At 41.6% G+C, this 13,225-nt stretch overlaps 3 protein-coding genes across 4 annotated transcripts in view; 1 reads left to right on the plus strand and 2 right to left on the minus strand.

Moving 5' to 3' along the window:
• Positions 1–20: 20 nt before the first annotated feature.
• Positions 21–6,573, minus strand: LOC6622166 (interaptin). Of its 2 annotated transcripts, none has more exons than XM_070208456.1 (5): positions 6,488–6,573; positions 2,988–3,268; positions 2,789–2,935; positions 2,178–2,711; positions 21–2,132 (listed from the first exon to the last, which is right to left on the minus strand). In XM_070208456.1, the coding sequence occupies exons 2-5, from the start codon at positions 3,095–3,097 to the stop codon at positions 341–343; spliced, it is 2,583 nt and encodes an 860-aa protein (XP_070064557.1). In that variant the 5' UTR covers positions 3,098–3,268; positions 6,488–6,573; the 3' UTR covers positions 21–340. The 2 variants fall into 2 exon arrangements, with proteins under 2 accessions (XP_070064557.1, XP_070064558.1); XM_070208457.1 differs by having other exon boundaries at positions 25–2,120.
• On the plus strand, positions 5,544–6,515 carry LOC6622851 (uncharacterized protein C16orf52 homolog A). Its single transcript, XM_002048438.4, has 2 exons — positions 5,544–5,734; positions 5,806–6,515. Exons 1-2 carry the CDS (start codon positions 5,632–5,634, stop codon positions 6,204–6,206), a joined length of 504 nt encoding a protein of 167 aa, XP_002048474.1. The 5' UTR covers positions 5,544–5,631; the 3' UTR covers positions 6,207–6,515.
• Ac76E (adenylate cyclase type 2 Ac76E) overlaps positions 6,462–13,225 on the minus strand; it is a 38,457-nt gene continuing 31,693 nt past the window's right edge. The window contains exons 12-22 of the mRNA XM_015174944.3: positions 13,091–13,189; positions 12,208–12,326; positions 11,703–11,929; positions 11,434–11,641; positions 11,074–11,375; positions 10,853–11,015; positions 10,577–10,789; positions 10,419–10,523; positions 10,280–10,294; positions 8,934–9,176; positions 6,462–8,851 (exon numbers count right to left, since the gene is read on the minus strand). Coding sequence (XP_015030430.1) covers positions 8,720–8,851; positions 8,934–9,176; positions 10,280–10,294; positions 10,419–10,523; positions 10,577–10,789; positions 10,853–11,015; positions 11,074–11,375; positions 11,434–11,641; positions 11,703–11,929; positions 12,208–12,326; positions 13,091–13,189 — 1,826 coding nt within the window. The 3' untranslated portion in view covers positions 6,462–8,719. The remainder of the gene's footprint in view (positions 8,852–8,933; positions 9,177–10,279; positions 10,295–10,418; positions 10,524–10,576; positions 10,790–10,852; positions 11,016–11,073; positions 11,376–11,433; positions 11,642–11,702; positions 11,930–12,207; positions 12,327–13,090; positions 13,190–13,225) is intronic.

Raw genomic sequence — 13,225 nt, forward strand, 5'->3', positions numbered from 1 at the left:
ATATGATTATCCTTAGACTTGACTAATCAAAGCAATTAATTGGACAATTAAATGAGGGTAAAAAAATAATACAAATTAAAAAGCAAGGGGACATCATTCTATTTAAATTTAAAAACAACAGATATGCTTAAATTAGAAGGATCAATGGGATAGCTGAGCCTGAGACCAAAGTATTGTACATAATAACAATGATAATAATAATGATATTAATAATGATAGTTAAAGGTAGTAGGAACAAGTGTTTAATACACGAATCTTAGTTTTCTTATTTAAAGCACTTAGATTTAAAAAATCACATAAATTAGCCGATCTAATTAACTGCCCGTATTCATGGATTCCTTCACTCCATATCGTTGAAATAATTTGAGACATAGTTGCTTATAAAGGCGGTAATCGCAGTTTGTTCGATTGCCTGATTCACCTGGTGCCTGGCATTAGAGATTGGCGTTTCAGACCGTGTAAAACGCTGGGCAGCTAGAATATTGTTTGTTGCTGTTGCAGGGGCAAAGCTGGAAAAGTTTGCCCCTTGTGGATATGACAGGGCATCCGTGTGAGCAGCCAAGTGGGACTGCATCAGATGCTGCTCCTGATATGATCGAGCATTCGAGAGAATATTGCCAGCTCTGTAATCGATGGTATGTCGACGTCGCATAATGCCATCGCTGCTGCTGTTGCCTGTTGCTGCCACTGGCGGTTGCATGTTGTCCACGCAATATGTTGCTGGCGGCGGCGCTGGCATAAGTCTACGCTGTGTCTCCAACTGTGAGGTGGGCGGCAAACGTGTTTCAATGCACGGCGAAAAAGCATCCTGAAAGCATTGCAAACGTGGCGGATACACGGCTGCCGGAAATCGTCGAAGAAAATGTTGATGTTGCTGCTGACCGAATGCGAAATCTGGCTGTTGTTGCTGCTGTTGCAGGCGCAGTTGCTGCCGTTGTTGCTGCTGCTGTTGCTGTTGATCGAATGCGAAATCTTGTTGCTGCTCCTGCAATCGCAATTGCTGCTGTTGTTGTTGCAACTGTTGCTGCTGCTGTTGACAATGTTGCCATGTTCTCGTACGATCCTGCAATTGGCGTTCTTTTTCCGAAATACGTTGTTCCAGGCTGCTTAGCTCCGCCTGCAGCTGTCTTTTCAGCTGATTCTTGTGTGCCTGTAGGTTTTCTTCCTGCTTTTTGCTCTCAACCATTTTGTGCATGAAACTTCTGTGATATTCAGCATGTTGTCGCTCACAAAGCAGCCGATTGGCATAAATCTCCTTCAGGGTTTTGTTTATATTCTTGAGCTGCTCATCCTGCTGGCACTTCAATTGCTGATACTGTGCATTAAGCTGATGCAGTTCCTTCTGCCCCGCCTCCAAGTGCTGCTCCTGAAGGTAAGATTGTTGCTGCTGCTGTTGGCGCAGGGTCTGAGCTGGTTGCTGTGGCAACAACAGCGGCAATTGCTGCTGTGTGGCTGGCCGCGAGTAGGCGTATTTCTCAAAATGCTGTTTTGACCATTGCTGCAACAATTCGCTTGGCATCAGCGACTCCATAAAATGCTGTTGTATGTTATCATTTAACAAATTGATGGCATGGTTGCTGGCGCCTAAATCGGCGCCGTAAAATCGCGGCAGGATAATGCGTTGCATGAACTGTTGTTGCAAGTCTGTGCGCTGTTCCTCGATTGATGATAATGAGCTTAATGTGGTCCCTCTTTCAGCTGGCATTGAACATGGCATATTTGCAACATGTTGCAAACTTTGAACTGGCTGCTGTTGTTGTTGTCGTGCGTGACGAACCTCTCCCACGGGCTCGCTAGTTTCCAGCTGTTCCTCTCCTCCCACAGGGCGTTGTGACAGCAATTGCTGATCCGTTTCCAGCATAGGCGTGGGTGCTCCCAGCCCGCTTGATACTGGCTCCTCCTGCTGCGCCAACTGCTCCTCCTCCACCCGTCGCAACTGCGGCTCTCCGACTGCATCTGCTGTGGCTGCCACCTCACTGACCGATAAGCTTATACGCTCCAGGTCCTCCCTTATGCCCATTTTAATATCCTGATCACTGTAGTGTGGATTATGCCAACGAAAGACTGGCAATTGTGTCAGCTCCTGTTTTTCGGCCAGCATCTGATCTTCCCTTGTGGGTCTGCAATTAATCCTAATTAGTTGTACATATGTTATAATTCTTATATTCCTTGCTTACTCCAACTCTGAGCGAGCGGCTCGCTTCAGTTGACGCCTGGAAACGCGCTGAATCAACTCTTCCGTTCCATCCTCCTCAGACTCGGGCAGGGAACCGTTGACAATATCCTCCAGTATGACGCAGCACTCGTCATCGCTGTGCAGTTGATTTCTATCCGCATCCAGGTTGGGCATGTTTAGTGGTAAAATCTCATCATTTGATTCGCGCTTGATGCACAACTCTTCCTTAGCCGGATCAACTAGCTTGGCAGCCCGGTTCTCGTCCAGATTGAGCACATCTGGCAGTAGCCTTGGCAATGCCTTTGATTTTCTTGTTTTTCGCCTTTTCATTTGCTGGGCCACAAAGCGAGCACGGCCCGATCCAACGGGAAACTTGAGCATTCGTATGCAATAGTCACTGTTTCGGCTGATTTGATCCAGCAAATTCACGGCCGAGTGCTGTCTACGCAGATGCAGTTCACCGCGCGCCAGCTCCTTGGGTATAAACAGATTCTCGTTGGAGTAGACGCTGGCTCGACGCTTCTTTGTTTCCGCTCTGGGAAAGAAACGCAAAGAGAAGGAGAGGAATTTGTAAGTTCCAAATGAAGTGCCTATTCGTATCGAAGTATTTACATAGAAAGTGAGTGCCTTTCTTCCAGAACGAGCGGCCTATCCTCGCGCTCTTTCAATCGACTCTCTTCCGCCTTGTTAGCTTCTCCAGACTTTGGCTCTCCTTCTTCGTGGTTACTGCCATTAATTGAATCCGTATCTTTACGATTACTGCCAAATAGATAATGATCATTGTGTGTGCGATTGCAGAACTTGTATTTACCCTATGCCTGTCAGCTCGATTTTATGAGTCGTCTCGGACTCAGACTCAGACTCGGATTTTGAATCGTCCGCGGTCATGTCGGGCTGAAAACTGCTATCACTCGGCTCCATGTGCTTGTCTTTTATAGCGTCAATTTATGTTTATAACAATCTCACTTTTAATGTTGTGTGTGTGTGTGTGTGTGTGTGTGTCTGTGGGTAATTCAATTGAATGGCTCCCCGGTTTTGAAATCCGATTTTGTTGACATTAGATTTGCCAAGCTAATGCGGTCCTCAAAAGTGCTAAAAGTATATGAAAAATAAAAACGCAAGCTCAGCACGCTTTCTTAAGATAATTCAAAAGCGTTTTTGAATAGGATTATTTGTGCCTCGGAATTTACATTAATTATAATTACAAGTACGAGGTTCTAGTCGGGCGCTCACGACTAGGTGATACCCTGAACCCTCTCTTCCCACATCAAATGCATATATATATTCTATTTTAGAAGCTATATGTCAAGTTTTCTGACTCTAGCTCTTATTATTTACAAAAATTACCCAAAAAACAGGATATCGATATCGATTTTTATCGATTGCTAGGAGACGGAGTATGTTATCGATTATCGGAAATAAACTCGATCTGCGCGGGAACTAGGAGCACCTACATCTAAAATTTCAGCTTTCTAGCTCTTATAGGTTCTGAGATCCTTGCGTTCATACATACGGACATACGGACAGACGGGCGGACGGTCAGACAGACAGACGGACATGGCTAGATAGACTTGGCTATTGATGCTGATCAAGAGATGCTTCCTTCTGCCTGTTACATACATTTGCATTTTGCACAAACACAATATACCCTTATAACCATTTTTAATGGGTTCAGGGTTTAAAAAGAGCACTGGAACTTTACTTGGCGCCTGTACATTTTCGTACCTTGGCTTTCAATAATTTGCAATGCAAAAACAAAATTATATGAAACACAATTTCCTAAAGCCTTAACAAGCAGTTTGAGAGCGTTTTAAGAACAATTAAAGCTTCTAAATTCAAGAATCTGCGTGTGGGATATTATAAATTATGTAATTAGAACTATTCCATGATTTTGCATTAAAAACGCAGAAAAAACTGTTGGGATGATATTTTCTGAAATTTGTATAGTAGTAGTAGTAAAAGTATCCACTTATACTCTGTTCTCAAGTTAACAAAAATATATTGGTTTTTCTGTCTGACCATTCGTCCTGTTCGTGCGTTTTTTCACCACTTTTGAAGCTAGATACTTAAAGCATGGAGTGCGTATTAGAGTAAATCCTCGTTAAGGAAAGCAAACATCTAAATCCCTGACACTTTTAAAGCTGGTGTCGACATGTTTAATCGGCCATTGAGCCGTCAACAGGGTGTTGCGCAATCGGCTAAAGCCAGTTGAAAAATTATGTTTAAAAATATAGAGATAATTTTGGTATTCAACTTCACTTTGCTGTTTGGTCAGTGCATAAATAATATTTCACTTAAGTCCATAGAATCTAGTTACTTGAAATGGAAGCGTTTTTTATTGAAGATGATGCCAAGTCAAAAATGTAAACTGAGACTCAAATTAATATTTATGTACATACGTACATAACTCTTTGGTTTTTTTTAAATTTTTTTGAGCGGTCACTTCGCATTAAAGAGAACTGCGCGATTAAGCATAATTTTGTTTATTTACAATCACGACTCGTAACTCTGAAGTGCAGACAAACAATAAACATAATGTCCCCTTTTGACAGGAGGTCGCTTGACTTTCGGTTGTCTCGGTTCGCTGGCGCGACGAAATTTGAGTTAGCCGATGCCGACACAAGGCAAGTGTCGTGTTGCACCACCAAAAACTGAATGAGTGCAACAGAGAACTAGCTAGGCTATGGGAGCACCACCTACATACCGGACAATTATAGCGCATTGAAAGGCGACAGTACAAAAAAATAAGTATATGAACAATCATATGCGCTGGAACCATCCTATAGATATGCATATACAGATATTGCTACTCAGCTATGTTCGTATTACAACAATATAGCACGGGGTCCATAAAGACTGCGCTAAGGACACGTCAGCGTAGCCCGGTAACGGCAAAACGCCCGACGTATTAGTATGAATATAATTCCTTCACGCGTAATTGTAATTGCTTTCAAATGCCCTCAAAGGACCTATGAGACATGTTAATTTTAAATGAGCTTTGTTTACTCCTCCATTAATAGCTCTTTCATATCCGAGTAGCTAAATGTGTCCAGTACGCGTTCTGAAGATAAGCGATCTGTGACATTATTGATTAAGCTATCTTGAATTGATCATCTGACAACCAATTCTATGTAGTTAAAGAAATACCAAAGAAACACGTATTGCTTTATATATATATATATATTTGTATATATAACTCGTAACAGCACTTCTCTAATTAACATAATAAGCTTAACGGGCAAAGTTTGTTATTATTTCAAACAGGCTGCGCTAGTTTTATTTTATCGATTAATCGATAGTCGTTAACAGCTGACGATTTTGCATAAGCAAAGAGTTGGCAGCTCTATACCTCAAAGTATTTTCACATTCGCGTTCTCTGGTCACATTGTAACTTGAAGTGTAGAAACAATAAGGAAATAACTTATAACTTGAAAAGTGAAAATAGTGCAATAAATATGGACAAATTAACAACAATTAGTGCCACACTTTTCATGGCCGCCGATGTGTTCGCCATAGTGAGTCTAGCGCTGCCCGATTGGATTATTACAGAGGAAGCTGGTAACCGCATCTCGAAATACTAACACAACCGAACGCTAAACAATAACAAATTGTTGTTGCTGCCCTTGCAGGAGACATACGGCTGGGTCTGATGTGGACTTGCATGACGCTGTACAACCGGCCGCAGGTCTGCTATACGCCCGATCTGCAACCGGAATGGCTAATCGCACTTGTTTGCATTTTCATCGGCTGCATATGCATCACAACGACAATAATACTTTTGGCCTCCAGCACCTGGGACCGCAACGTAATTCCATATGCCCGCTGGGTGGGCTTTGCTGCAATGGTTCTGTTTTGCATGGCAGCCGTTGTCTTTCCGTTGGGTTTCCACATCGAAGAGATTGGCGGACAGGCGTATCAGCTACCAAACACATTTAAAATTGGCATTTCGTATATAATGTTTGTACTGGCGCTGTGGATAACAGTCGTGTCCGAACTATTTGCGGGCAAAGTGTGTCTGCCCCACTTTTAGAGCGTATTCATTAACAATAGACTTTTGTGTGTATATAGGATCGTAGAATTTAGTTCGTAAGTACTAGTTGTTTTTGTTTTTTTTTTCTGTGATTTGTTAAATGTTTTGTTTTTTTTTTTTTGTCCATATATCAACTTTTGTTTATGTATTATTTTTAAAGACATAAATCCGTCTCGAGACAGGTATTGCAATCTCCGTAGCCCTTAAGTGTATTTACTATTGCGTTTATTTGATGTACATTTAAACAAGTACATATTCGTCAGGCAGTTAAATTTACTCACATTTTAATAAAATACACATTTAAGACAATCTTTTGTAACGTAAATGTGCTCGATGAACGCTCTAAAGTCGACTGAATTGTGCCCGATTCCGCGCCTGCGTTGTATATGAGACTGCCTGGAAAAATGGTTCTGGTTCAAGAAATGCAACGCGTTGATAAATGCTGAGTTCAACAAAATGTGCTGCCACGTTTTCAATTCAAATTATGCTGATGGAAGGCGCTGGCAACCGGACACCACACGAAAACTGGCCACTTGACATAGCGAGACTTAGAGGCAAACAGCATATTGATAAGATCATCTACATACCAAGCGCATATTGTGATGTATTCTTAAATCTGATAGTCGCGCTCATAGATCAAGAGCTTGTAATAGTTTTTGGTGAGAGTGTCCTCTTCCATCCAGCATATAATTGCGAATATGAAGACAACCGTTTGCCAAACGAACTGAAATTTAAAACTAATTAACAAGTCATCGACGTTCTCCAGCTGCAGTCCATGTGTGATCAAGTATAGCTCGTGATGGGATCGTAAAATTGTTGTGAAGCCTGCTATGTAAAGAAATAACCACAGACTTTTTGAAATCCAAAAAAGCTTGGTCATCAAATGCCACAAACGATGCTGCAACTCCTCGGCTACAAATAGAAAACATAACGAATGTATGACATCACAGCCCATGCAGGCCAATACAGCGGCAATTGCGGGCAACGTGTATTGATATTCGCGTTCATGAATCTCCAGGAACTGTTCCGTGCCATAGGGTATGCCCAAAAATTTCTTATACTGGCTGGTTAGTGTGAAAGCTCGCTTTGCAGTTATGTTCGCCAGATTCAGAAAACAGAGATACGCAATGAATAGCTTGAATATAAATTCGCACACCACGGCGGACATGATGATCCGCAATGCCAGCTGTTAAGAGTGTGATTTTAGTTGACGTTAAATTTGCTTTTTGAAAAACGAAATATGCAGTTTATAACCAATCCTGTTACAATACAGACGTAAAATATACTGTAAACCAGATTGAAAAGACTTGTATAGCCTACTGAATATATGATTTTTACCAAAAGAGTTTCCAAAAAGCTATTTATGTTCTTCCAGCCAAATGATGTTTCAATCCACAATTAAATACTCGAAATAGAAGACGTTAATAGCTTCGATTGTATATTATTTAATAAATAGTATTTGATAAAATTATTGAGTTGCAATAATCAAATAGTTTCTAAATAGCCAAACAACTTGAACCACTTATTATTTTAATGACATAAAAAAGCACTGCAATCTATATATATATATGTATATGTATGTAACTGTAAGCTTTTCTTTTCGTTTATAATATTTTCAACTTGCAATGAATATTTCTAATACATTCGTAAATATTTCGATTATTTGTTGGATATTTGTAAAATTTTGGTAGCAAATGCAAAGATATGCACAGAGTTCAGAGTACTTTTCCATAGGTAAGAACTGATCAGATTGGCTTAAGTCGGAGGTATAGCATATTTGATGGGATATGTTTTCTGGGGGGGGATACTTTGCAGCGCCACATATAAGATAATATAAATCTCAAAGTGTACGATTTATAAATGGTTTCCAGCAAAGCCGCCCGCAAGTGCGGCTTTATTTAATTGAGAAAACAAAAAGTGGCACAATATAAAAATTATTTTTAAAAAATCTACAATTTCATAGATAGTTTGTGATGTTCAACATTTGTGTTAGAGCTTAAGATGGCACATAAAATTTAAATAAATAGCGTGTTCCAATAGATTTCGATAGGAATTTCGAGTAGTCGAAGAATCTATGGGAACACACAATAAATATATTTTGCATTACTTCCTATATAATATTATTAGTGTTGATTATTTTTGGGGGGGTGGGCTAATTTGCATTTGTTATTTAATTTTAGTTAATTTTTGTATTTGATTTGACTATATACTATAGCATGGTAGTTGCCATATTCAATATAATTATTCGCTGTTTAAGTGAGCTACGCATTAAATTGCCAACAAATTGTGCTACATAACAATTAAACATTAACTAAAACAAATACTTAATAGATAGTTCTTAATGTGCAGCGCAAATTAAATGCTTAAAATTCTTGAAAGGACTTAAACGAAATATGTTTATCCAAAATAAATAAAAATAATAACAACATGCCTTAACATAACAAAATGTTTCTATACATTCTATAAATAGCAAATATTAACAACAAATTGCGCTTTTTACTGGACGCATCCAATTACAATTTCCCATCGAATGGTGTCTTTACAAAGTATGTGACTAGATTGCCTTTGCCCTTGACATAGGTGAGGCCCCGGCACTCGCACTCGTATCCGGCGGCCATTAATATCTTAGCTGTGTTTTCCGTTGTCTGCCGGAGGAAGAGAGTTTTAACGAACGCACAGGTTGCACAAGGCCTCATTACTGTTGCTGTTGCTGTTGCTGTTGCTTACCTGAAGTCTGCCCATAACGCCACATGAGTCCATGCGGGATGCCACATTAACGGTATTGCTCCAGATATCATATTGCGGCTTCTGGGCGCCAATCACGCCAGCAATTACCGGGCCATGGTTGAGACCGATGCGCAGCCGGAAGCGCTGGAACGATTCGCGATTAATCGAATCCAATATGGACATCAAAGCAATTGCAAACTCCACCAATATGACCACATTGTGCTCCTCGGTGCGTTTCTCATCCTAAACAGACAAGGGGCAAAAAAGAAACACAAAAACGATATTGAACAAAAGTTACATTACTTTGGCTTTTGGGTATTTTCATTATGCTCGCAGTCGCCTTTATTGGCCTGGTCAACCCGCCGCAACGTGAAAGCCAATTGAGCGTATGCTGCCTAAACTTTGGCTAATCCCTGTCCAATGGCAACCCTCATTTAGGATCCCTTTTTTTTCTTTTCTGTTCTGTTTCCCTCTGTGTAATTAAACTACTAAGCGGCGATTAAAAGGCATTTAAACGGTAAATAACATTCTAGCAATTCGAATTGGTCATTTGTTAGCGAAATGATTAAGTTTCTGGCTGGCTAAAATCTCCGAAATTTATACAATATGTCTAACTCTTACGTTTGTTTAATGTTTTTGTCAGCTGATTTTGCAGGCAGCTCTTTAATCTTATATATTTTATTATTAAATGTACTTTCGCCGATTGTTTAAATTGTTTACAAGGCTTTGAAGACTTGGACTTGGACAACAAATCCCTGATAAATAGCTTTAAACTCGAGTAATTATCATAACAAAACTTTGATAGATTTTTTAAGCAATTACTTTTAATTTCTTTATACCCTTGAAGGCGTGTAACGCATACAAGAAGACAACTCCGACCCCATAAGTATATATATATTCTAGATCAGCATCAATAGTCGAGCTGATATAAGCCTGTCCGTCTGTTCGTCTCTCTGATTCTATGCGAACTATTTTATCAGTTTTAAAGCTATCATCTTAAAGCTTTTCGTCGGAACCGACTGGATCGGTGAGCTATATCATATAGCTGCCATAGGAATGATCAGTCGAGAAGAGGGTTGTTGTATGGAAAACTCTTTTGTTTATCAAGATATCTTGACTAGACTCGGCAATAATAAGTTTCAATATGCCTGCCACCTATATATGTATATGCAAAACGATATCAGTATCGGACCACTATCTAGTATATATTTTATTTTAATTAAGCTTAGCATGTAAAACTAAACTATACTTAAATATCTGAAAATCCGTAAGGCAAATGTCTGCAAGGGTATTAAAGCTTCGGCGTGCCGAAGAAGTCGTTAGTTTCTTGTTTTGATTTGACTTACCGCAAAGCTACGCGACTATATTGAGCATGCCAGGTATTCGCAATGTGGTTATTTACAGTATTAGTAAAGCATTGAAGAAATATTAATTAATGCACATAGAGAGTTAAGCAGATGGCTTAACTTAGCTGCTGTTGCTTACCGTGGCGCCATCCTCCTTGCCGGGCCGCAGGCCAGACGCACACATGTAGGTGCTGGCTATGGTTTTGATCTTTTCGATGCCACTGAATTTGGGTTTCAAAAGTAACTGCAAGATACGCAAATTCTAGCAAACGAATGTGGGTGAATCATGAGTCTGACCTTATCGAAATCGCAAATGATCTCATTCAAGAGACGCAGGCACTCCAGGCCCTGCTTATTGACGTCCGTCTCATCGTAGAACTCCTTGTAGTTGGGTATGGAGGCAAACATGACGGCCACACAGGAGTAGCTCTCGTGATACAGCTCCGTGGAGCGCTCCAGATGCAAAAAGTGTGTCGCCACGTGAGCCGGCAGAATGTTCTCCAGCAGAATCTAAGTGAGACAAATGAATAAACTAATATGCTGGCAAGTGCGACTCGATTATATAGTATTTACCTTGTTGATGCCTCGCATGGTCTCGACCTCCTCCTGCTCGACCTTAAGCTTGGCCTTCCACAGAAAGTCCGTACGTGCCACATATTCGCCCTGACGGTCCAGCGTATGCAACACGGCAATCACCAGCAACAGCAGCAAAAAGCCCTTCACCTCCAGCGGTAAGCTGTGTGTAAATTACCTGCTGTAGCTTGAGTTTCCTTTAGTTCAGCTAAAGCACTCACCCATTATCATAGTTGAGCAGATTATACTGCACATAGAGATCGCTATAGCCGAGTACAATCACCTGTCCGATCAGAGCCAAGAGCATGGCAATCAGCTTGAGTATAAATCCGGAACGCAGGAAGGCCGAAATCGCCGCCAAGCTGACGGCGCAGCAGCAAAGGAAGATCGGAGCTTTGGGTATGGCATGCGCAATATCCAGTGGTTGCAGATCTTCCAGAAGCGTGCTATTGAAGCTATCGCTGGTGCTATTGGTGGCATTGCTGGCTGCATAGGGCAACTCATCGGGCAGCGTGTAATTGATCTGTTGCGAAACGTTGCTGAGGCATAAACTTACAAGTCTGGCTAGCTGATGCACTTACCACACTGAATACGGCACAGGATGAGATGAGTATATTGACAATGATGAACATGGCCATGCGCAAGAAGCGACTGCTGGCCACCACCTGGCCGGGGCCATTACGCTCCGTGCTTGAGGCATGCACATCCGGCACGGACATGTTGCTCAGATAGAGGAACAGCGCCAGCGAAATAAAACTGGCCAGCAACGAGCCGAGCAGCGCCAGGTTCCTGTCGTTGGGCATTCAAGACTGAGTTAAACAAATCGCCTCTGGGATTAGATCTCACCTACAATTCGATTACAATCAGCTGCACCACGGCCAGCGAGAGGAAGAGCACAAATGCGCATATCAGGTCGAAGCGGAAGTGCGTGTCCGGCTGTTCTCGGTACATGGCCTCCCGAGGCGTATTCCGGTACCACATGGTGAACGGCTTTAGCTCTGTGGGCGGTCCCAAGAAGTTAAAATTGAAACATTTACGCTCTGGCGGCAGCAAATTTGATTCAATCATGGCAATGCTCTGCAACGGATAATAGATGTTTCTCAGTTTGCTGTCCTCTGGCGGAAAAGGAGCAGCCGGAGCTGTTGGAGCAGCAGCAACAGCCGGTTGCATAACATGCCTGTTGCTTGTTTACTTAATTCCAACAACCGACAAACTCAACAAAATCCACAAATCCAATTGAATTTAATTCAATTTAATTTTAATGTTGTTCCCAGCGGCGGCTGCTGCTGCTGCTGCTGCTGTTTGACCCTTGGCAGCTGGAAAAACTATGGCCTTCAGCCAGGACCCACACTTACCGCTAGTCCAATGTTTTTCACCAGCTTGGATTCGGCAATATTGGCAAAGGGTCGATCGGCGCCCCAGCATTCCACGTATTTGGTCATCTTTGAGGAGGGACGATTTCGTGTCACATGACCTAGAATTATAAATCAATTCAATTTCATGTAATGGCCCAGATTCATGGATATCTCAAGCCATAAAAAGGATGATTTTCGAATAAAATAGAAAATAGAAAAAACCCAAACAAGGGATACCCTCTACCCATTCAGGCGAACATCCTTTCTGATCACGTCCTGTTTTTTAAACTGTTCGATTCCGTGTTAATTTGAAAATCACATTATTATTTTTACTCGTTGACTTTTAAGCTACGTGTTAATTCGCCTGCGAGCTTCAACACAATATTTAATCAGTTTTATTCATGTTGCAAGCAAATTTACACGTTCCATGCCAAGTCCGCATTAAAAATGCCATCAAATTGGCAGGTGGAGGCACGTGTCGCACCATATTAAAAGCCATAAAAGCCAACAGAGGACCGCGGTACTGAAGTGGCAAAGGGGACAAAGCTCAGCTGGCTGTCAAAAAGGAGCTTAATTGCCAAGGTTGGCCAGTTGCTGTTGCTGTTGTTGCTGTTGTTGCTGTTGTGGTCCTGGCCACAGGACGCGCCTTTCGCCATGTTAAACTTTTGCACAAAGGCCAATCCGCAAACAAATGCAAGCACATTAAATTTATGATGCAAAACTTGGCACACTGGCGATAAAATTATGCACAAGCTGGAGCTCATTTTCGAAAGTGATTTTCAACTGTTGCGTTTCATGGGCTTCCATTTCCATTTCCACATCCACTTTCCACCTCCCTTTGCCCATTACCAGCTGCAATCTGTAGAGCTCTGCCGCAACTCACCCGCATGACTGCGAAAACTTTCGCCGCTGTGTATGGACAATTTGCGTCCCTCAATAAAGGCGCCGGAGGAGCGACGTCTGTCGGCGAAGGACATCAGACCTGGTTGGAAGTGAAGCAAGAAATTAAATAAGTTAA

This window comes from Drosophila virilis, chromosome 3 (assembly GCF_030788295.1).
Source record: "Drosophila virilis strain 15010-1051.87 chromosome 3, Dvir_AGI_RSII-ME, whole genome shotgun sequence".
Classification (NCBI taxonomy): Eukaryota; Metazoa; Arthropoda; class Insecta; order Diptera; family Drosophilidae; genus Drosophila; species Drosophila virilis.